This window comes from Dasypus novemcinctus, chromosome 6, assembly GCF_030445035.2.
Source record: "Dasypus novemcinctus isolate mDasNov1 chromosome 6, mDasNov1.1.hap2, whole genome shotgun sequence".
In the NCBI taxonomy this organism is placed as follows: domain Eukaryota; kingdom Metazoa; phylum Chordata; class Mammalia; order Cingulata; family Dasypodidae; genus Dasypus; species Dasypus novemcinctus.
The window spans coordinates 88,911,886-88,935,822 of record NC_080678.1 but is presented as its reverse complement, the minus strand read 5'-3'; the positions used below and the strand labels follow the sequence as shown (position 1 = coordinate 88,935,822).

Here is a 23,937-nt window from a genome sequence, read left to right as displayed (position 1 = left end):
CCACATACCTTCAAGACCTATCTCTTTTAGTCAGTTCTCATCAAATTAAAATAGTTAACAGAACCCTATGGCAATACTTTGGAAGATAGGCTTCTACCTGATGATTCATAAAAAATTTAAATGGCTATTAAAGTTATATATGTATATGGTTTAAAAAGTCAAATAAGCCAAAGACTTATACTGCTTGACACCACTGATTTCCACTCCTCGGAAGCAACCACACTCAACCTTTTTAGCTGTGACTTTTGGTATTTACTTTCACAGTTCTAAATAATATGCTTAGACTGCCATTATTGCATTTCTCAGTTTTACATGTAATCTTATTACAGAAGATGAGATTTTTGTTCTTTTATACCCTTCACCCCAAACATACTTCCTCCACCCTAGCCTCCCCATAGAATTACATTTTAACTCATTGTTTTATCAATATTCAGTGCTTACATGATTATAATTATGCAAGTATTCATAGCTGAATCATGCAGTGTACTATGATTAGATTTCCTTTCTTTTTCAATTTTTTTGTTTTCCCTAGAATTGAATTATTGATTAATATCTTCTCCCCACTACCCCATAAGCTCCCTAAGGGCAGAGTCTCTGACAATTTTAAGCTATTTAAATTGTGGGGTTTTGCATCTATTGCCAATTGAGTCCCAATGCTCAGTCATAAGTGTAAAACTTGCCTCAATACATCAAAATACTAGAGATCTATCAGTTTCATTCCACCTCTCACTTCTGGCTCCTCTACAGACTGGTTACTCTCTAGGTCTGAACAATTGTCAACATGGGATTTTCCTCTACCATCATCCTGGGGAGTCTCTTTACCCCTTCCTTGTTTTGAACCTTCTGATTTTTGGAGCCTCTGACTTCCTCTTTGATGTTTTATTCACACAATTTAGTAGCGTACATCCTCCAGTAGCTTTATGATAAATAGTACTTAACTAAAATGTATTGAGATCTCATCTGTCTGAAAACACTACCTTCAGACTTGATGGTAGTTTAGCTGAGTATGGACTGTGTGTTGAAAATCATTTTCCTTCCATATTTGAAGGCATTGTTTCACTGTACTCCATCTTCCAACGATGCTGTTAAGAAATTCAATTCCATTTTTATTCCTGGTCTTCATATTTGATTTTTCTTCCTCTCTGAAAGATTTTAGGATCTTATGTTTGTCTTTAATGTTGTAAAATTTCCTTTATATTAAAAATTTTCATCTATTATGCAAGGTATATGGTTGGCTCTCTCAACATGGAAGCTCATCTCCTTCAATACGGAAATTTTCTTGAAGTATTTGGTTGACAACCTCCCTGCTCCTCACACTGGCTTCTCTTCCTAGAAACCTGTTATTTGGAATGTTGGTCCTCCCAGACTAGCCTCTGTTCTCTTCTGTATTTCATCTCCTTAATTTGTTGGTGTTTGTGGAGATTGAATCAGCTTTATCTTCCAGCCAGTCTATCATAGTTTCCCAGAACTGCTGTAACAAATTACCACAAACTTGGTGGCTTTAAACAATGGAAAATTTATTGTCTTACAGTTCCCGAGACTAAAAGTCCAAAATCAAGATGTCGGAAGGGTTGCATTTCCTCTGAAACCTGTAAGGAGAATCCTTCCTTGTCTCTTCTAACTTCTGTGTTTGCTGGCAGTCCTTGGCTTGCATTCTGTCCTCCCATGGCCTTCTTCTCTCACGTCTGTCTGTCTCTTGTCCACATTTCCCTCTTCTTAGAAGGACACCAGCCATATTGCCTCAGGTCCTACCCTAACCCAACTTGGTCTCATATTAACTAATCACATCTTCTAAGACCCTATTTCCAAACTAGGTCAAATTCACAGGACTGGGGGTTAGGACTTGGACATATCTTTTTTTGGGGGTGGGGGTGGGGGGTGGGAATGGGGGACTGGACACACAATTCAACCCAAAGCATCTTTTACTGAATTTTTTTCTACCATCATATGTTTCCTCAAGTGTTATTTTTCATTTCCTATAAAATTTTGTTAGAGTCTCCTGTTCTTATTTATGGGTACCATAACTTCCCTTATCTTTCAGAGGATCTTTATTATAGTTTTTTAAAAAGTTTCTCCTGTTTCCTGCATTGTTTTCATTTCCTCTAAGTTCCTTTTAAAATATGCCTGTATTCATCTCATTTTTGTGTGTGAATAGCTTTCCTCAATGTCTGGTGACCTATGGATATCTGCTTATATCGAAGAAGAAAGCACTGAGAAGATGGTTGGTAGGTATGCAAGAATATGCTTGTCAAATGGTGGGCTTCTTGATGGGGTGAGCTGGTGGGCGTTTTCACTTGGAGACCCCAACTCTTGGTATCCCATGAATTGTTCCCTTGACCTGGTAAGCTAGAGAAACCCTCAAATTTCCTGCTTAGGGGACTCAGTGGTCATAAATCTTGCTCCCAGTGTCCCTGGAGCTAAATGGCTGGAGGCTCACTAATGAGTAAGTAGACTTTCATTAATTCCTCTGTTTTCAAGTCTGGGCTCCCTCTGGTCCACCCTTTCCAGAGAATAAACCTCTAGTCCACACCTGGGGAAGGTGAAGGGTAGCAGCCTGTTTTGTTGGGAATGGTGGGGAGGATCTGAGGGTTTAAGCGTCTCTTATACTTCTTCTTTTCAGCCCCACATCCACCCCCACTTTTGGTGGATGCCCCACTGCTGGAGCCATTGTGAGGTTCTGTTGTGCAATTCACTGGATCTTGAGCTTTCCCCACTGTTTGTTCAGGTTTCAGCTTTCTCTTGTCTGCTAAGTCCAATACCGTCGGTCTACTTTCCAGCTCTAAAATTTTGCTATCACCTCCTTTCCTCTTTTTTTTGCCCTGTGGATTTATAGCTTAAATCAATCCCTTTGCTTCTATTTTGGAGGATTTCCAGGTGACGTGACAGTAAACACTGTTTTAATTAGAAGTTTATCTCTTCCTCTTCAACCTCCACTGCTTCTGCCTAATTTCAGTCCTTATACCAGCACTCCCTAAATATTACATAGGCTGCTAATGAGTGTCTCTGCCTTTTGGCAAGCCATCATCCTCCCCAAGCAACACTTCTTCTCCCTAGTTTCCACAGTAAGCTTTGTAACAGGGAACTCTAAATCACAAACTCACCTGCTCCTCTTTCCCTTGCAAATTGCCCCTACTGAACTACTTGCTTTTCCTCGAATGTGTCTTAGTCTGTCGAGACTCTCAGCCTTTGCATACGCTGTTCCCTCCTTGAGCCACCCTTCCCTTCCGTATTGGCCTCAAGGATCTCCTTGTCCCCAGGTCTCCTATTAAGTACCCCTTTCTCTGCCAAGTCTTTCCCCAGCAGGGGACGAAGCTTACCCTGGAGGCTCCTTATTACTTTCACGAGGGCTCTTTTCACACAGGATTGTACTTATTTAAGAGCCTCTCCTCCCAGCTAGACAATAAATTCCCTCAGGATAGGGCTAATGGACTCCAGCTATGATTTCCTAGCTCCCAGCGCCTTGCCGGGCATAAAGCAGGAGAACAAAACAAAGCTTGTTGAATACACCAGGGCGCGCTTGATTTTTGGATGAATTAGGGACCTAGCAACTGAATTCAGGAACAGTCTAAATTGGCCAGTTCTAAAAACCAGAAGTGCATTGCACCTGCTTTCAAGTACAGCGCGTGAGCGTGGTGACACCTTTCCGTGGGCTGTGGAATTCTCCCAAGACTCTATCAGAACGAGCGGCAACTAATTTATCCATCCGCAGCCCAAGTAGTCCTTATTCTATGTTGTTCCTATGCAAGTGACAGCTTTGCAGTGCCAGAAAATAAATTCCCTGAATGAGAAAACATTTCCCTTACAATTTTGATTTCGTTATTAATTTTCAGCCAAGATTGTTTTGTTTTGTTTGGCTTTTTTTTTTAATCCATGGGCTGTATAAACAAATATATGGAGAACAAGGAGACAAAACCAGTCCTAGGTAGGGAAAGAGGACCGCGTGGCCAGGCACTGTGCAAGCCCTAACCCCGATCCCTCACATTCGACTTCGCTTTCTGTATAAGATGTAAAGGGCTATCCACATCAGGTGCTATTATTATCATTATTATTGTTTAATGGGTGTCAAATGCCACCCATCCTATCTAGAAGAGCTGGGCGAAAAAGTGAACACCAAAAGTGAAAAACAGAGCAGGAATAGTGTTGGTTCCTTGGAAACAAAAGGAACAGGAGGCGGTCAGGGCGGGCCGCGCCGGGTGGCATGTGTCTGGGGGCCGAGCTGGCGCGGGGTCTTGCGCGGGGGCCCCACTCGCGAGGGGCGCTGGGCCGTCACTCACCATCACCGTGTACTCGGTCTGGGCGCGGATGGCGTCCTTCAGGAGCCGCAGCTTCTCGCAGCCCTGAGGACGGAGCGGAGGGGGCGCTGGATGAGAAGGTCCGGCCAGGGCGCAGGAGGGACACGCGGTGGGCGGCCCCCGCGCGCCAGCCGCCCCTGCGACAGCGCGGGGCGGGCGGCACTTACCGGCACGGTGGCTCGGCCGTCCACCGCGGCGCTCACGAAGGCCAGCGCCTCCGGGGTTGCGGATCTGATGTTGTCCACCCTGCCTTCCCGGAACCGCCGGATGGACGCGCTCTCGTAGGTGGGCGCGAGCCTCCCGTGGCGCCTGCGCGAGAGTGGGAGCACCGCCTGCCGTCATTTGTTTCCAGGGACGCGTCAACGCCGCGAGAAGAATAGCCTTGGCGGGCCTTATTTCTACAGGGTTGGCTTTATTTGGCATACTATTTCATTTTAATGTTAATAGAATTCTGGAGATTGCCCGGAGATGAATGGTAGGGAGTCTCTAATACAGAGAGCTCTGTACGCTTCCACGTGTCTGTGGTACCGCCCGGACTGCAAAAGTTTAAAAATGTGGCCGATGGCTTAAAAATAATCCAGATCTAGTGCAAAAGCTAGATTTTTCTGTGAAGTCTGATGAGTATTTGATTCATGGCACAGAATGGAATAATTGTGTAATTAATCACTGACACTATTGAAGGCTCTTGAGGGAACGGTGTTCTATTTAAAACGATTCAAGTCCTCCTTGGTTCTGGGTGGGGAGGTGGCTTCCTGGCGTGGAGTGTGACCTGCGGGCTCCTCCCTCCAGGAGCTGGTGGCCCCCAGGAGACCTGTGCGGGCTACTCACAGATTTCTGGGACCAGCGCAGTAGCGACGGGGCTAGAACCAGCATCTCCAGGCTTGCACGCCTGGCCTGCACCCCTGTTTCTCACCTTTTGGTAAAGTCCCTTGAGGTGGGTGCTGGGAGGACAAAGACACAGAGCTCAGAGGGGGCACTGTGACAGCCCAAAGCCACACAGCAAGCAGTGGCCTCGCCTTGGCCCCCTCAGGATGTACATGCACACGGTGAGAGAAAGTAGTGTCTGATTGTTTGTGAATGAGTGAATATAATTCTTGGGCATTTATGTCTCCTCTCCAAATGCAGGGAAGTCACCTCCTGTGTCTCTGTGGTTCCTGGAAACTGAGCACAAAAATAGAGCCCATCCCTGAGCAGTCACTGACCAACCCTAATTTAGGCAACTTCCAGGTTTCTGCTGAATTGAACAGCCGATTAAAACATAAAATAAAATTGGATGTTAATGGCTTGGACTGTGCAGGATTTTATCCATGGGATGCAGATCATATTTACGCTACTCAGTGAGCCCAGGACCTTCGGCCACGTCCAGGGCCAGCGCAGACCCATGGTGGGCGGGCCCACTGACCCCCTCCGTTTTGGAGAACCAGAGGCGTCCAAGCAGCAGGTGCAGGCAGCTCTCAGAGCTGACCCTGACCTTCGGGCTATTTCAACCACACCCCATCTACGTATCAACCAGAAAGGCATTTCCTGCAGTTCCCAACCCAGGCCCGTCTCATCTCAGGGGCCCGCGAGGTGTCAGCACCTGCCTATCAGCGATGAAGCCACAGCCCTCCCGCGGGGGCACGGCAGTCTCCCCCAAGAAGTCCTGCACCCGTCTCCTGTGAGTCCAGCCCAGCAGTGGCCCCGGGGGGCTGTTCCCACCGGCGCTGCCTGCTCACTCGTGAGCTGTCCTTACCGCGGCCTCCTGGCCAGGCCACTTTACGCCCCGTCCCCCACCCCGGGGGCTGTGGCGGTTTCCTTCTCAGGCAAACTGGAAGCGGGTCCCAGTGGCGAGGGGACAGGACTTCCCATGCCAGGCGGGTTTTGAGCCATCCTTTCTGAACCATCGGGAGCCAGGCCTGTCTCCAGGAAAATTTACTTTGCATTTGGGTTTTGGGACCCTTACAAAAGGGCAGCTGGGCCCCCACCTCTGCCTTTAGTCCTCCCCACTCCTCCCTCCTAACCCCCCCCCAGCTACCGTGGCGGTGACATCACAGCCCTGGTCATGCCACTCCTTGCTAAAATCTCTACGGTGTCTGCTCATCTCTGAGATTCCACCAGCCAAGGACGGGTGGCCCAGGAGATACAAACACCCAAAGTCTAGAAAACAGCATCGGCAACTGGTGAGCGAGGCAGCACCGTCATAATAAATGCTGCAGGAGGAAGAGAAAACACGAGGCGACAGGACAGAGCTGGGTGGCAACGGGGGAATGTGGTGGCTGCTGTAGATAAGGGGCCAGCAAGGCTGCGAGGAGGTGATGCCTGAGAGGAGACCTGAAGGCAGAGAGGAGGTGGCCAGATGAAGGGCGGGAGTGACAGGTGACGGCTGGCAGGGAGAAGTGGCGGGATAGAATCTGATTTGCGTACTTCAGAGTTCCCTCTTGCTGCTTCATGGAGATGGGATTACTGGGAGGCAAGAGCAGAAGCACAGAGACCCCTGGGGACCCTGCTGCGGCCGGCCAGGCACGCGCCTTGGAAGAGGCTGGCGGTGGTGCAGGGTGGGCAGCAAGGGCAGAGGGAGGCATTTTGGAGGCGAACTGACACACAGACGTGGGGAGCGAGACCAATGGGCAAATCAAGGGCCAGTCCAAAATCTTTGACTTCACCCCCCGGGGGGATGCTGGTTCCATTCACTTCTCAAGTTTGGGGAGACGGGAGGAACAGGTTACAGCTCCAGGGCCCCATGGGGTGGGTGCAATCAAATCAGGAGAAGATCCTCACCAGCTCCTGGGACCCTCCTGCTCTGACCCCAGTGCCTTGCCTGCCTGGGCTCCAGCCGTGTTCGGCCAACTAGGATGTGCTTCCTCCTCCCAGCGGAGGCTGGACTCACCCGCCCTCCTCCCTGCAGCTTTCCTGCTCCTCCTCGCCCCTCAGCGCCCCCAAAGGCGGCAGCCCACCTTCCCCTCTGCCTCTAGACTCCCGTGTCTCCAGCACCTCCGCGGTCGGCCCACCTGGACACCGTCAGGCTGGGCTCACCTATAGAAGGCCAGCTGGAGGGCCACCTGGACGAAGGCGTCGGGGCTGCATTTCTGCTTCTTAATGAACTCCTTGCCGTAGTGGTTGAACCTGTAGACAGTGAAGTCAAGGCTCTTCACTATCCTGGGGAGGAAGAAGAGAAGACGCTTTGGCGGCACGTAAAACAGAATGTCCACCCCACCAGGTCTAACCCAGATGAGGAGACGGTCCCCGCGCTCCGGGATCGCCGCGGGGCTTGACATTGGACATGGGAGGGACACAGCGGCCGTGGGTTACTCTGAGCCGAAGGTGAGCGTGGGCCGGGCAGGGTGGTGGCCTGCCTCGGGGGCTGGGGAGGTGGGGGTGGGGGAGGTGGGGGTGAGGGGGCCTGACTGGGGCAGTGAGGTGGGGGGGATGAGACATGATATTTGCATGGGCAGAGACAGCGCTGCCCACAAACAAAACTCCAGAAGCCCGCTGCCCTCAGACGTCACCTTCAAAGAGGCCATTCATTCATGCGTTTTTGTTTTTGAACAAAAACAACAGAAAAGGATTTTGTTCAAGGAGCTGAGTCCCACACCCCTCCAAATTCTCTGGGCGCCTGGCCATTCTGCCAGGGCCTGGCAAACCCCCCCTTCTCCCAAGCAAAACCCGTTTCTGCGAACGGTGTCTTCCCATCCAAGACTCAGCCCTGTCCTGCTGCGGGGAAGCAAGGCGGGGGCTGCCAGCCGGCGGCGGTCGTGGCCACTGAGGACCCCTTCCACCCAGAGCCTGCTGCTGACCCGGGCCCCCCGGGGTACGTCTGGGCTCGGCTGCCCTGTCGTCAGAGCGAGGGGCGAGTTCCGCGGTCCGCCCTGAGACTGCTGAGCACCGGTGTCCTCCTCTCCCACTCCCCCCGCCCCCATTTGGCCAGTCCTACTCTTCATAGTGGTTTTGGGGACACAGATGCCTCCAGAGGTACACACCGTCCAGCAGCCACATGTGAGCACCCAGCCCAGGGGCAGCGCAGCCCCGACTCCGCCCCCAGGGGCACGGGCTCTCCCTGCCTCGCCTCCTTGGAGGAGCCTTCAAGCCCTGCTGAGCTTGGCTCCCAGCAGGGCCATGCCAGGAGGCTGGGGACCTGAGGAATGGGGAGAGCCCCAGTCCCCACAGCGTTCTGGTCCCCTGACCCTGGACAGGCTGCTCTCACCCCGCCTCAGCCCCATGGAAACCTCTTCCCCGAGGCTCTGCCCACTCGGCCCCCATATGCCTCCATGGGCAGCTCAAGACCCCCAGCTCCTCTTCTTTCCCGGCCCCTGGGAAGAGGAGCTGAGTCCTGGGAGCAGGTGGGGCCTGCCTGAATTCCCAGGAGTGATTTGGCGCCTTCCAGGTGCGGGAGTCGCCCACCCACCAATTCGGCCCCTTGGCCGCTGACTTCCGCTCAGCCCTGCAGGAATGGAGATAGCGCAACCATTTCCAGGGGAAAACGGGGCCCCTGGCTTACCCTCCCAGCAGTTCCAGGGATCCTCCTCCTCACCCCTGCAGCCGCTGGGCAGACCACACTCCATCCTGCTCCCCTGTGCTGTTCCCACGCTCCCCTCCAACCTCCCCGCACAAACCCCTCCAGCTCCCACCCCCCTTTCCTCTGCAACATGTGGACAGTGAAGCTCTCCACATTTGGGCCCCATTCCCCTTTTATGCCCTAATTCTGGTTGCTCTCCCACTTGACTAGCTTGTCTCCACACCGGTCTGGATCTTTAAAGACCAGTATTTCGAACAAGCTGCCTTTCTGCCCTCTTCGCATCCACCTGCACCATGGACTCCTACACATCCCTCAAGGCCCGTCTCCCTGGCCAAGCCCTCCTCCCTGTCCTGGCAGGGCTCAGCCCTTGTCTCCTCTGTGGGTGCAGGTCTGTATACCTACCTCTGGTCTGGCTCTGATCTTTTTGTATCACACACGTTTGGGCTAAGGGGGGGCTACCTCCTCCATGCGTGGCTCCACGGAAGCCTCGTAGAGCACTGCAAGGGCCTGATGCGCCAGTGAATGAACGACATGTTTGCATTCAGGAAGCTCTTTACCCAGGCATCGTGCTCATCGACTGGAATCAAGGACCCAGGTCTGGTCCCCAGCGGCCCCCCTCCCTTTGCAGCCACGGCTCCAGTGCCCCCACCCCTGCCCCGCACCCCCTCCCATTAGGACCTGACCTGCCTCCCTCCCCTGGGGGAGAAAGGCTCCCTTGTCAAGTTGCCGTGTAAATTCAAGCAAATCAAAATAGCTTGGATTCAAATAACCTATCCAAACCAGCTGTTTATCAGCCCCCGAAAGCAGGGCATGATTTTCTGGCCTTGACTCTGCTCAGTCAGGTGAAACCTGTGGAAAAAAATAGCTCCGAGTTTGCATGTTATGGAAATGATGGATACTCCAGCAAGGTAATTTCCCCGAGAGTTGTGACTCCCCTTTAGTTTGCCTACATTTCCATGGCGAGGAGGGAGCCCCCGAGGGAGGAGGGGGGCTGGGCTTTGAGGAACCTTCGGAGGTGCCTTGGCAGGGGGGCGGGGTGGCCCCCGAGGATCGCCCCGAGGGGACTTGGGCTTCTCTTTACCGCTGAAGTTTTTCAGCTGAAGATGCCAGGTGGCCTTGAATTTCGGGGGAGCACTTCCACCTCAGCCTCCTGGGCGCCGGGAGCTCGCTGACTGAGTCTGCTCGGACCAGTCTCTTGGGACTCTTCATCCTGCAGGTGCAGAGAGGCCGGAGGCTGTGGGTAGCCGCTGGCTCCTCGGTGGGTATGGCACGAGCTGCCCCCAGAACCGTGAGGCCAGTGAAGAAACAGACGGTCAGACAGGCTCTCCCTCCCCCCAAATAAGCAAGCGGCCAAGGCCGGGATCCAATCTGATTCCCTCTGACTCCAAAGCCCATTATTTCTTTTTATATCATCCCTGCTGGACCATGTTATGCTACTAATGCTTATAAAACACTGGGAGAGAAAGTGAAGAAGCAAACTGGGCTGTTCTGTCTGCAAGGGCTGGTTTGGGTTTCAGAGAACCTGAAGATGGGAAGCGATTTAGGGAGGAGATTCTAGGTGGGGAGAATAAGCAAAAATGGGGAATGCAGGAAGAAATGTGGTATGGCCAGGGGACAGAGAATCTGGGGGGTTCCGGCTCACAGACCCTGCTCCGTGCTGCGTCCTCATCGGCAGGACAAGCAACAGGTATTGATGTGGGCTTTCCTGGGCCAGAGCTGACAGTCCTTTGCAGCTGAGACTTCTTTGCCAAGCCTCTCCCTAACTGCCCCAAATGTGTCACTCATTGGCCCCCTCCACCCATGGCCCATAAAGCACATGAAATCCCATTCAAGCTGGTTTTCAAATTCATCTCTTGCTAAGACACTTTCTAGAATCACACCCCCGTCCACGGCCCCAGTGGCCCCCGGAATATTTTTTGGCTCAGCAAGGCGTGGGCTGGCAGCCTTGTGTGGTACCCCCCGTCCCTCCCCAGGAGGGCCCTGCCCCCTGGACTCACATGTATCTGAGCAGGTGCTCTGTGCACTGCACCAGGACGATGCCGTCGAATGGAGAGTGCTCACACACCACGCCACAGACGCCGTCTCTGCCCACCACGAACTGCAACGGGAAAGAGAGGTGACCAGGCACCCGGGCAAGCCCGCCCTCAGGCCAGCTCCACAGCTGCAGGCCAGCCTTCCTGCCCCCTCCAGCGAGGATGCCGAAGCACATGGTTCCAGAAGAGAAGTCTGTGTACATTTGCGGCAGCCTGAGCTCTAAATGGCACCTCCCATAAATGCACTGGGCAGTGAAGGGGGCGCCCGAAGTGTCCCCACAGAAACTGTCTAGTGACTTCTGATCAGCTCACCCCGCATCTGTCCCCGCTATTTGCAGATGGTGTGCACACTCCTTGGGCTTCTCTTAGACAACTTCCCTTTCCACAAAGCTCTTTGTAGCTGTTGCCCTGCATTTCTTTGAGTGTTTGTTTAATGGACCCGGCTAGTTTGGGCCACTATGGATCGTATTCCCCTAATTTAGATCAGCTGTCACCCCACAGTAGGTACTCGAAAACGATGTTGAACAATGAGTGAGAGGTAACTGTCCTATCTGGATGGTCTGCGGATTCCTTAGGGAAAAATAAAATACCCTTCAGTGGGAGCAAAGAGGAGGTGGAGAGCGAGCCTGCTCCTTTCACTGGACTCAGAGTCAGGGACCCAGATTCTAGTTCTGCCATTGCCTCCTGCCAGCAGCGTGACCCTGATCAAGACACTTCAACTTCCTGCACTTGGGTTTGCTTGCATTTAAAATGGGTCTGTCTCCATTAGCCAGAGCTGCTATGACAAATACATGCTGGTTGGCTTCAGCAAAAGGAATTTATTGTCTCACAGTTTGGGAGGCTAGAAGCCCAAATCGAGGCATTGGCAAGCCCAGATTTCTCCCTGAAATCTGTAGATTCTGGCACTGGCTTGCTGTAATCCTTGGGGCTCCTTGCCAAGGCGTCTTGGCATGGCACCCTGCTTTATTCTCTGGCTTCCCCTGATTTCTGGCTTCTACAGACTGCATCTGAACTTCCTGCCTTTATAAGGTCTCTGTGCATATGGATGAAGGCCCATCCTGATTCTATTTGGCCTCGCCTAAATAGGATATTCGAAGATCCTATTCACAAATGAATCACACCCTGACTCGGCTTATTCAAAGATCCTATTTACAAATAGGTTCACACCCACAGGACCAGAGATTAGTCCTGGCCCATCCTCAACAGGTTCCAGTAATGCACAGCTTACGAGACTGATGGAGGACTAGCGATAAGGCATAAGAGATCCATAGGAAATATAAGGATCACTAGGGATTTTTCATGACTTCCCCTTTGCAAGGGCTACATCTAGCTGACTCGGAAAAGGAACTGCACAGAAGCACTGGGAGAAAAGAATGAAAAGGAAGAAACACTCGCAAAGTGTCACCCCGATAAAGCGGAGCCATTAACACCTTCCAGCCCGTCTCAGCACAGCATCACACTGAAGAGCTCCTAGTCAGTCATCCAGAAAGTACCAGGTGATTGATGTCTTTGCCCAACTCTCTTCCCAGGCATGAAGGGGAGATCCTAACACCCAACACACATCTTGAGCTGCTTTTCTCCACGTCTTTTCCCCCAGTCTCCCACAGAGTGTGACAATTGCCCAAACCATTGCTCCCATTCTTGGACAGACAAGCAAGCAAACCTCCCACCGAGTTTCCCACAAAACTCATCCCTTGCAAGCTCTTCTCTTCTCTCTCTCTCCCCGAGCTTCTCCTGCCTTTCTGTGCTAAGACGAGCTCTTGAGCTTTTCTTTCTTGATGCCAGTGGAGCCGGTTTGGCTTCTCCCACTCACCTACTCATGGGTGCATCCTGAGAAAGGGCCCAGGAGGTGGGCACAGCCTCAGCCACACGAGCCAGGAAGGGAGAGGGCTGTCCCCCTCACACATCAGTGCTTTCCTGTCCCCATCACTTCTTTTAAAAGAAAGGGAGGAGAACAGTGTTTTTGAAAAACTGTTACTAGGGCTTCCTCTGTTTCAGGCTTTGCACATCCACTACATCATCTAATTTCCACAGCCGCTCCCTGAAAGATTACAAGTCATTTCCACCCCTGGAGGAGGCTGTGAAGAGCCAGCACAGCAGCAAGAGAACTCCCTAGAAATAACAACATCAATATGCAAATGGGTAAAGAGGACAATCAGCAGAATGCCTGATAGTGCCTGGAAAAGTTTACAAATGTGAGCTACGATCACCCAAAGCACAGAGATGGTTTACCTTTTGTCTTCTGTGGTCATTGTGAAAGCTGGGTGGCTTTAAAACTAAACAAGGTTGGGTTCAGGATTGGCATGTTAGGGGAAAAAAGATAGGGGTAGATAGATAAATGGGTAGATGATCAATAGATGGATAGATGATAGTGGATAGAAGACAGATCATATAGACAGATACAGGGGTAGATAGAAGGATGGGTGGATGGGTGGATGGATGGGTGGATGGATGGGTGGATGGATGGGTGGGTGGATGGATGGATGATAGCAGATAGAATATAGATCATATAGATAGATACAGGGGTAGATAGAAGGATGGATGGGTGGATGGATGGATGGATGGGTGGATGGATGGGTGGATGGGTGGATGGGTGGATGGATGGGTGGGTGGATGGATGGGTAGATGGATGGGTGGGTGGATGGATGGATGGATGATAGCAGATAGAAGATAGATCATATAGATAGATATAGGGATAGATAGATAGTAGATGATAGTAAATAGATAACTAGAAGATAGATGATAGAAATAGAAAGACAGATTAGTGGTAGATTATATATAAATAGAGTGAGAGAGAATGATATGGCAACTGTGGTAAAATGTTAAAATTTGTGGATCTGGAGATTGGGGCGAGTTCTGTTGGGGTTTTCTGTTTGGGTTTTGTATTACTTTGCAACTGTCCTGTAAGTCTGAAATGATTTTAAAATAAAAAATTGAGAAATAAACATGGAGGAGCAGGAATGAATGGCCTGGCCTTCATCCCCATCTGCACGATTGTTTTCCTCCAGGCCAAAGTAAACATCTAGGGCAGCTTGTTTCCAGGCCGACGTCAGGTGGGAGGAACAATGCATGTGATTTGATTTGATCTGATTTGAGGACTTCCTTTCCATGGAGACACCAGCCTGCGCTCCTTCACAGGGATGGAGGGAGGTGTGACACGCTGGCCAGGCCAGGGTGGCAGGTGCTCACACAGCTAGCAGTGCTGGGCGCCAAGCACGGTTCCGGCTGAATGTGCCGAGTCTCTGTTGGGTAGGAGCCCTGGGATGACGCCCCCTTACAGTGTATGTATTGAGTGATGTGGGGTGCGCCGAGCCTGGAACAGCTGCAGGACAGTGAAGGTCGTGGGAGCTGGGCTCAGCCACTGGCTCCTGAGCAAAGGCTTCTGCCCACAGGACCTTTCTACCCTTGAGCTCCCCTGGCCCTTCAAGGACCCTGTCAGCAGCAAGCACAGCCTGCATGGCAGCCTCCTGCAAGGAGAAGCCCACCTGCAAGGAAAAGCTCACCTGCAGAGGCTTACCTGTAGGGAGAAGCCCACCTGCAAGGAGAAGCTCACCTGCAGAGAGAGGCTTACCTGTAGGGAGAAGCCCACCTGCAAGGAGAAGCTCACCTGCAGAGAGAGGCTTACCTGTAGGGAGAAGCCCACCTACAAGGAGAAGCTCACCTGCAGAGAGGCTTACCTGTAGGGAGAGGCTCACCTGCAAGGAGAAGCTCACCTGCAGAGAGGCTTACCTGTAGAGAGAGGCTCACCTGCAAGGAGAAGCTCACCTGCAGGGAGAGGCTCACCTGCAGGGAGAGGCTCACCTGCAGGGACTTGTCGTACCAGCGGTTGGCCCCGTTCTTGCCGCAGCCCCCACCGTGAAGGAGCTGCAGGGCCATGGCGGCGTCGCTGGGCTCGTCGCCCCCAGGTGCATCCAGACACACAAGGCAGACGCAGCGCTCGATCATGTCCAGTGAGTCCCGGTTGGTGGAGTCTGAAGGGCGGCACAAGCCTGGCCTGAGCACCTGCTCCACCTGGGGTCGGGCCCCTGCCGCAGAGCCCCCCATGCTGATGGTCAGCCCTGACCCCCCTGACAGGCTGAGCCCCGACGCTGCGCCCAGCCTGACCGTCCCACTGCGGATGGGCAGTGACGTCAGCCACACGATCGAGAGGCTCTGCCCTAACCAGTGCCCCTCCCGGCCGTGTGGTCCCTGGAAGAGGGCCTCTCCCTCCTCCAGCTGTGGCCAGTTCTGCCCCCAGGGGTGAGGGCTTACTGGTCCTGTCTGCTGGAACCAGTGGGCTCAAGCACTCCATGATGCTGAACCCACATTAGGGAATGGAGCTCAACTTCCCCCTTCCAATAGCACCCCAACGTTTAAGCATCCATGAGCACAGGTGGCCCAGAGACCTCCTGAAGGATGGTTTTCAAGCATTTAAACTAGTCAGTGGTGCTTGAATGGTAGCTACTATCTTCCAACAATCTGAAGCAGGGGTGTTGCCTCCCCCGGGCCCCCCAGGTGCAGTTCTGATGGCAGAGGGCAGGATGGGGAGGGCCTTGCTGCAAATTGGGGGCAGTTTTTGCATGTGGAATGTGGGAGGGACAAATAAACTGAAAGCTAGGGGGTTGTGAAAGCGCAGCTCACCAGAGGAGCCCCGAGCCTGCCTGCAGCTGGCTTCTGATGCTAAGCCCCCAGCAATTCCCAGGCCCTCAGACCTTCTGCAGGAAGGGGGTTTCGAAAGCAGTGAAGCCCCCGATGGCAAACCTTCCAATGCCTACCGATGGGGGGGCAATGGAGGAGCATGGACAAGGCACCCCTTCCTTGGGCGAATTGGGTGCAGGGGACATTGACCCCTCTACAGGGGATGAGGGACACGTGGGATGGCAGGGGGGCTGTCCCAGGGAACCCCCTTGACTGGGCACATGTCTGGGTACTCTGCCCAGCGCGGTCGGACTCCTGCCACACCGGGTGACCACATGCGGTATGTTCCTGTCCCCCCTTCTCCCAAACAGGAGCCGTTCCGGTGGTGACACACGAGCACCATCGGATGCTCAAGGGTGGGCAGATCATTTGTCTCTGGGTTGAAAGCTCATGAACAATGAGGGTTTAGTCACATCAGGACCTGACGGTGAGAGTTCCCTTTGCCCAGAGATCCTGAACTCTGAGCTGGATGCTGTAATGGAACGAATGAGGGGTGTGCCCTGGGGGACAGGGTTGAAAGGGTTGTGCACAAGGGAAGATGGGATGATGGCTCTTTGGAGGCAGAGGGCATCATGCGGCATTGCAGCCTCCAATACCCATTCTCCCCTTAGTTGCAGAACCTCTGGTTTTTAGCTTGGCACTCAAGCCATCAAAAATAAAGCTACAGTTCCCAGCCTCCCTGATAGACAGGAGTAACCATGTATCAAAATTCTGCCAAGAAGATCTAGAAACACTGAATAATGCCTTCCAGGGAACCTCATCAAAGACAGCCAGCATGTGCACTTTGCTCTCTTTCCCACCCTCCTCTACCCTGCTACCGGGGATACAGGGGTGATGACCGGAGCTCTAGCCTCCATTCTGGATGGTAAGGACGACGGCCACACCCCAGTGAAGGCAAGGCCGTGGGATGAAAGAACACTAGAATTCCAATGGCCACTCAAGTCACCATACCAGCTCTGGATGGCTCACCTCTAGTCTACACGAATCAGATAGAAACCTCTGTTATCTTTAGGCAACTATGACCTGGCATTTTCTGACATGTGGCCTAACCTTATCCTAACTTATACCATCTGGCAATATTGGGCTCACATCCTCACACTGAAGGAATTAGCTGGAGCTGAGAGACTGTGCCCTTGGTTGACCACAGCCCTTCCTCGTTTATCTAATTTGCTTAATTCCTTCAGGTGTTTAAGGTCAAGGTCCCCACCTGGAACGTCCCTGTGTTTGCCAGAGTGCAGCTTCCTGGGACTGAGGAATCCCCCGCAGGGTGGGCTGAGCCCTTCCCTGCTTCCCCCTGTCCCCAGGACCGAGGCAGCCCTGTAGGTGGCTGCGGCTCCTGAGTGCTGGTCCTCTGTCATTTCCGGCCACTGGTTCTGTGGCCCCTCCGATTTGGAGTCCAAGCACACACCTGCTACACCAGCTCTGGGCACTGTCCTTTGGGATGGTAGCTTGCCAGGGAGCACTTGCCTGTGCAGCCACCCACACCTCTCCCAGCTCCAGTTCCTTCCCCTCCCCACCAGGAACCCTGCCTGCTGAGTTGGAGGTCCTCTTTTCAGAGCCCCCAGCCCTGGAGGCATCTCTCCTCAAGCCAAGAATCCTGCCCATCTTCTCGGAGTCTTCTGAAATCTGCCTCCCTGAGGTCCAGGTTCCAGTCTGAGCAAGCCAGTTTCCACACCCGCAGGCCCCAGCTTCTGCTCACCAGCCAGGTCCATTCAGCAGTTCTGAGCCAGGCACAGGGCAGCACCTCCGTCCGTGGAAGGCTGTGTCCCCATGTGGCTGACGCTACCAGCAGGGGATCCCATCCGAAATGCACCTGCCTTTCCTCCACCCATCTGGGGTCTGTCTGTCCTGTCTGCTCCTCCCAGCCCCCAGCCTCACCTCTGCTTCTCTGGGCCACTCTCTACCCCACGCATGTGAAGAGCCCCTCCTCCCAATGCAGTCGCCTAGAGGGGCAGGGGAAGATTCTCCAAGGGCTCGCAGAGTGCAGGGACGCTAAGGACTCCTGCAGTGTCCTCTGCTCTGCTCAGATGATTCCTGCAGGTTCCTGCCAGGTATCCACAAATGTCCTCAAGTGAAAGGGGTCTCAGGGTTCACTGTCCATCCCCTTCCCCCAGTGCTTGAAAAGTCTGACGGAAGGAGATTCATGGTCTTCACAGCAGACCTTTACGTGTCCATTCTGGAGAGGTCGACCAGCAAGCCAGCCCGTCCTTGGGCCATCTGTCCCCCCTTTCTTCCTAGGAGGAGATTCTTCGGGAATCTCATAACCCTCCTCCTAGCCTCTTGGACATCCATACCTCAATCTGATGAGTCCCCATGCAGTCAAGCCTGTTGAACAGACCCAGGCTTGCTACCTTCCTTTGCCAAGTTTTCCTGAGAAACAGCCCTCTGCCTAGACCAGGTGGGCATGGGCTGGAGAGAGCAGGCTGAAGCCCCCAGGAGGCCCACAGCAGCCTGCCAAGCCTCTGGGCAGGAAAGTGGAGACTTGGCACCATTCCTTCTGGCTGGGCAATGAAAGGCTGGCAGTGTGAAAGGACAGCTCCCCCGAGCTGCTCCAGCCACCTCCAGGCAAAAGAGAGGGGTCCCTGAAGCAGGGCTGGGGGAGCTCAGGGGAGCTGTCCTTTCTCAGTTCTGCAGGGCCCAGGAGCTCAGTGCCAGCCAACAGGAGCCAGGTTCTGGCTCATTAGGTGGTGTGAAATGGGAGCAGGACAGCATTGCTGGGAGGCCAGGTGGCCTTGCAAATGAACTCCCTGCACACACATAGCTGATCCGTCAAATGCTGACAAGTTTATCGTGTAAAGCAGAAAATGAACTACTCCCAAACTCATCCAACTACTGGCCCGAGTGTAATGGAAACACGGGCAGGGGGCTGGAGTCCCACAGCAGGAGCCGTTCATCTTGTGACATCCACATCGAGCACATGGAGGCTCCTTTAATGTGGTAAATCAATCTTCCTCAAGGAGCCCCCATTTAATAGTGAGAAATGGGAGTTGAGTAATGGGAGGAGCTTGCTCTATCACCCACAAGAGTTAGCTTCCAGAATGCAGAATTTCAGAGGTCACAGGGGGCTCTCAGAGCCTTCTGTGAGAAACTGAAAACTTACCAGGTATGACTTGGGTGAGCAAAGGTAAATGGACATGTAGAACCCCTGCCTTTAAAGGGGCTGTGTCCACCTACATACACACAATCTTAAATTCCCTGGGAAGTTGCCTCATACTCCTACTATTGTGCCCACTGTCCCTCACACAGCCCTGGGTGATGGAGGCACTGGACTCCTTCCCAGGGTTTTAGAACTTCTAAATGTTTGCTAATCCCGTCTGAGTATCTTCCTTCCCCAGGTGATGGGATTTTATCACTTTTGGGAGGGAAACCTGCTACCACACATCCCAAATTCTTCCCTACTCTATGGGCTACTGGAGTCCTAAGAGGCAAAACCAGGCTATGAGAATTCCAACAAAAATATTTCTTTCCCAGTGAAACCTGGCTCTTGCAAATCAGAATTGCTTTGATTTGAATTACAGACACTTCCTTTAAAATGCAGATGAGAAAGGGACTCTTGTCTCCACAAGAAAGAAAGGTTAAGTAGATTTTTCCCACTTAAAACCCTGGACAGTGCATATAAAACAAACATCAAGAAGCTTCTGAAAGAAGAAGAGAGGGAAGACTAACTAGAGACCTCAGGACCCAATGGATGACATTGTGGTGAATCCCTGCATTTCCTTTCTGCCTCGTATATCTCAGACTTGGAACTGGAAAAGCCAGCAAACTGGGAACACAAATGGGCACAGACAAAAAAAAAGTTCCAACAAAAAGTCTGCTCTCCCTAGGCAAAAGACAAGAGCACTTTTAGACAATAACCATGCTACTTCAGCCAAATATCACAGAGAAAACCAGTGTCCCCTCCCAAAGGTAGCAAAGGCTGAGTGGGGAACCTAGATTTCTACTATTGCCAGACCACAATGAGGCTTCCCAAATCACTGATGGTGTCAGAGAAGGCATGGATGGTGTTAAGTGGAAGCTAGAACTTCCATCTACAATGGGTGATAACCAATCTGTCCCCATGATGTCAGTAGAGACCAGTGGGGGACCTAAACTCTCATCTCCAGCCAGCAGTCACAAGGAGCCAGGTATCAATAGAGGCCAAGGGAGGAACTTGAACTTCTCTCCCCATCTGGCAGTTATAAGGGGGCACCCCCTCTTCTCCTGCTGGAGTAGTGTTACACAAAACCAAGTAAAACAAAAAGTTTAAATTATATCTAGGTTCTCATAACATAATAGCAAAATGTTCAGATTTCAATCACTTGTCATACCAATTACAAGAAACATTTCAACTTGAATGAAAAAACGTAATCAATAGACACCAACACTGAGATGACAGATATGTTAGAATTACCTGACATTTAAGGCAGCCATCATAAAATTTTCAACAAACATGTATAAACATGCTTGAAACAAAAGAAAAAAAATAGTTCTCCCCAAAGAAATAGAAAGTCTCTGCAAAGAAATGGAATATACACAGAAGAAGAAAAAGAAATTTTGGAACTGAAAAATATGACTGAAATAAAAAGCTCAGTAGACTTTTTTCCCCTTTTGAACAACAGAGAAAATAAACTGAAAAAATATTAAGCAGGGGTTTAGGGACCAGTGAACTAATAACAAAAGACCTAATAATCATGTCATCAGAGTTCCCAACCCAAAGAATTCTACACCAAGACATATAACAGTCAAATATCTGAAAACTAAAGAAAAAAATCCTTAAAACAGTAAAACATAAATGACATTTTACCTACAGAGTAAAAACAATTGAATGATGATGGATTTCTCATCATAAACCATGAAGACCAGAAAGAAGTGGTACGTTTTTTAACAGCTAAATGAAAAGACCCATCAACCTAAAATTCTACATCTCAGCAAAAATATCCTTAAAAAATGAAGGGGAAATCAAGACATTCTCAGATAAAGGCAAGCTAAGAGAATTGATCATCATAAGACCTACCCAAAAAAAATGGCTGAAGGAAGTTGCCTATAAAGAAAGGAAATTATGGAAGAAGGAATATTGGAAAATCGAGAAAGAAGAAAGAATAATGAAAAGAGTAAATATATGATTAAATACAATACATTTTCCTTCTCTTTTTCAGTTTTGTCAATTGAAACAAAAATTATAACACTGCCTAAGTTAATTCTAAACACTTTGAGAATAGTTCAGACAATTACATTACAAATGGGGGAGGGTAAAAGGACATAAAGGTGGTAAGTTTTCTACACTTTACTAGAACTGATAAAATGTCAACACCAATAGACTATATATATTTTCTATCTATCTATCTAGGTGGCTAGCTATGTATTTGTTATGTATATATAATATGGTATCTAGAGAAACCACTAAAAATCTATACAAACAGATATACTCAAAAACACTATTGAGAAATCAAAATGAAATACTAAAAAATGCTCAACTAACCTACATGAAGGCAAGAAAAAAAACAGAAATGAAAAATAGAACAAAAAAGAAACAAAAAAATAAAATGGCAAACTTGAGTTCTAAAATATCAACAATTACAGTAAATGTAAATGGCCTAAATACACTAATTAAAAGAAAAAGTATTTTTTAAAAAACAACATGACCCAGCTATAAGCTGTCTACAAGAACCTTACTTCAAATGTAATCATATAGGTAAAATAAAAGGATGGAAAAAGACATGTTACATATACATTAATCAAAAGAAAGCAGAACTGGTTATATTAACATCTGATAAAGTCAATTTCTGAGCAGAGAAAATGACCAAAGACAGAGAAGGGCATTACATAAAGATAAAAGGAACCATCAATTTAATTTTTAAATTAAAAATTTAATTTAAAAAATTAAAATCTTAAATTGTACATATTATTATTTAATATATATTAAAAGACAGAGCTCAAAATATGTGAGACAAAACTAATAGAACCCAAACAATAAACAGATGAATACACAACAGTTGGAGATTTCAATATCCCTCTCTCAACAATTGATAGAACAACTAGAACGAGAATAAGCATGGAAGAAGAACTCAACAATACCATAGGATCTAATTGACATTCACAAACATTTCACCAAGCAATGGAATACACAATATTTTCAAGAATCAACAGAATGTATAGTAAAATTACCATAAAGATCTGTAAAACTGTGGTGGTTTGAAGATGTATATACCCCAGAAACACATGTTCTTCAATCTAATCCATTCCAATGGGTGAAAATCCATTGTAAGTAAGATATTTGATGAGACTACTTCAGTTAAGGTATGACCCACCAGAATCAGAATGGATTTTAAACCTCTTAACTGGAGTCCTTTAAAGAGAATGAAATTCAGACAGAAAGAGAGAAAGCCATGAACGCAAGAAGCTAAAATCAGTGGAACCCAGAAGAGAAGGGAGAGACCAGCAGATGCTACCATATGCCTTGCCATTTGGCAGAGGATCTAAGGATCACCAGCAGTTAAATTTTGGGAAGAAAGCATCACCTTGATGACACCTTGATTTGGACATTTTCCTGGACTCTAACTGTAAGCAAATAAATTCCTATTGTTTAAGCCAACCCATTTCATGGTATCTGCTTTAAGCAGCCTAGGAAAAATATACAACAAAACTACTAAAGCTGATAAAAGAACTCAACAAAGTGGTGGACTACAAGATCAACATGCAAAAATCAGTAGTGTTTCCATACACTAGTAATGAACAATATGAAGAGGAAATCAAGAAAAAAAAATCTATTCATTATAGCAACTAAAAGAATCAAATATCTAGGAATAAATTTAATCAAGGATATAAAGGACTTATGCATGAAAACTACAAAATATTGCTAAAAGAAACCACAGAATACCTAAATAAATGGAAGGACATTCCATATGTATGGCTTTGAAGAATACTGTTAAGATGTTGATTCTATCCAAGCAGATTCAACACAATCCCAAAAAAATTCCATCAGCCTTTTTTGCAGAAATAGAAAAGTCAATCATCAAATTTATGTGGAAAGGTATGGGGTTCCAAGTAGCCAAAATCATCATGAAAAAGAACAGAAGGTGGAGGACTCACATGTCCTGATTTTAAAACTTATTACAGGGAAGCAGGTATGGCTCAAGCAATTGGGCTCCTGTCTACCATATGGGAGGTCCAGGGTTCAATTCCCAGGCCCCCCGGTGAAGGCAAACTGGCCCACACAGTGAGCTGGCCCAGGCGCTGAGCTGGCCTGAGTGGAGAGTTGGTGCAGCAAGATGATGCAACAAAAAGAGACAGAAAGGAGAGACAATACGAGATGCAGCAGACTAGGTAACTGAGGTGGCACAAGAGATTGAGCTCCTCTCTTCCATCCTGGAAGGTCCCAGGATCAGTTCCCAATGCCATCTAAAGAGAAGACAAGCAGACACAGAAGAACACACAGCCAATGGACATAGAGAGCAGACAACGATGGGAGGGTGGAAGGGTGCAAAAATAAATAAATAAATCTTCTAAAAAATAAATAAATAAAAATAAAACTTATTACAAAGCCACAGCGGTTGAAACAGCATGATAGTGGCTCAAGGACATCCATATAATCATGTGGAATTGAAACCAAGCTCAGAAAGCAGCTCTCAGATCTATGCCCAACTGATTTTTGACAAGGGGTCCCAGTGCACTCAATTGGGAAATAATAGTGTCTTCGACAAATTGTGCTGGGGAAACTGGATATCCACATGCAAAGAATGAAGGACCCCTACCACACACCATATCAAAAATTAACTCAAAATGTATCAAAGACCTAGATATAAGAATCAGGAGTATGAAACTCCTAGAAGAAAACAGGGAAGCATCTTCAGGATCTTGTGCTAAGCAATGGTTTCTTAAACTTTACATCAAAAGCATGAACAACAAAAGGAAAAAGCAATAAATGGGACTTCATCAAAAATAAAAACTGTTGTACATCAAAGGATTTCATCATGAAAGCAAAAAGACAATCTACTAAATGGCAGAAAATATTAGGGAACTACATATCTGATAAGGGTTTAATATCCAGAAACCTGTAACTCAACAACAAAAAGACAAACGACCCAATTAAAAATTGGACAAAAGACTTGAATAGATATTTCTCCAAAGAAGATATACAAATTACCAAAAAGCACATGAAAAGATGTTCAACATCATTAACCAATAAGGAAATGCAAATCAAAACCATAATGAGATACCATTTCACAGCCACTAAATAGGGCACTATTAAGTAAACAAAAAATAACACATGTTGGTGAGGATGAAGAAAAACAGGAACCCTCCTGCATTATTGGGGGCAATGTAAAATGTGCAGCTGCTGTGGAAGACAGTTTGGCAGTTTCTTAGCAAGTTAAGTACAAAATTACCACATTACCTGACAATCCCACCACTTCTAGTTATATAGCCAAAAGAATTGAAAGCAGGGACGTGAACAGATATTTTTACA

The 23,937-nt window shown here is 49.1% G+C and overlaps 1 protein-coding gene across 1 annotated transcript in view; it reads right to left on the bottom strand.

Annotated features, from left to right (window-relative positions):
* Window positions 1-23,937, bottom strand: part of CHAT (choline O-acetyltransferase) — a 54,278-nt gene that overhangs the window by 3,931 nt on the left and 26,410 nt on the right. Inside the window, exons 7-12 of the mRNA XM_058299625.1 lie at window positions 14,619-14,788; window positions 10,782-10,882; window positions 9,866-9,994; window positions 7,305-7,427; window positions 4,460-4,601; window positions 4,275-4,337 (exon numbers count right to left, since the gene is read on the bottom strand). Coding sequence (XP_058155608.1) covers window positions 4,275-4,337; window positions 4,460-4,601; window positions 7,305-7,427; window positions 9,866-9,994; window positions 10,782-10,882; window positions 14,619-14,788 — 728 coding nt within the window. The remainder of the gene's footprint in view (window positions 1-4,274; window positions 4,338-4,459; window positions 4,602-7,304; window positions 7,428-9,865; window positions 9,995-10,781; window positions 10,883-14,618; window positions 14,789-23,937) is intronic.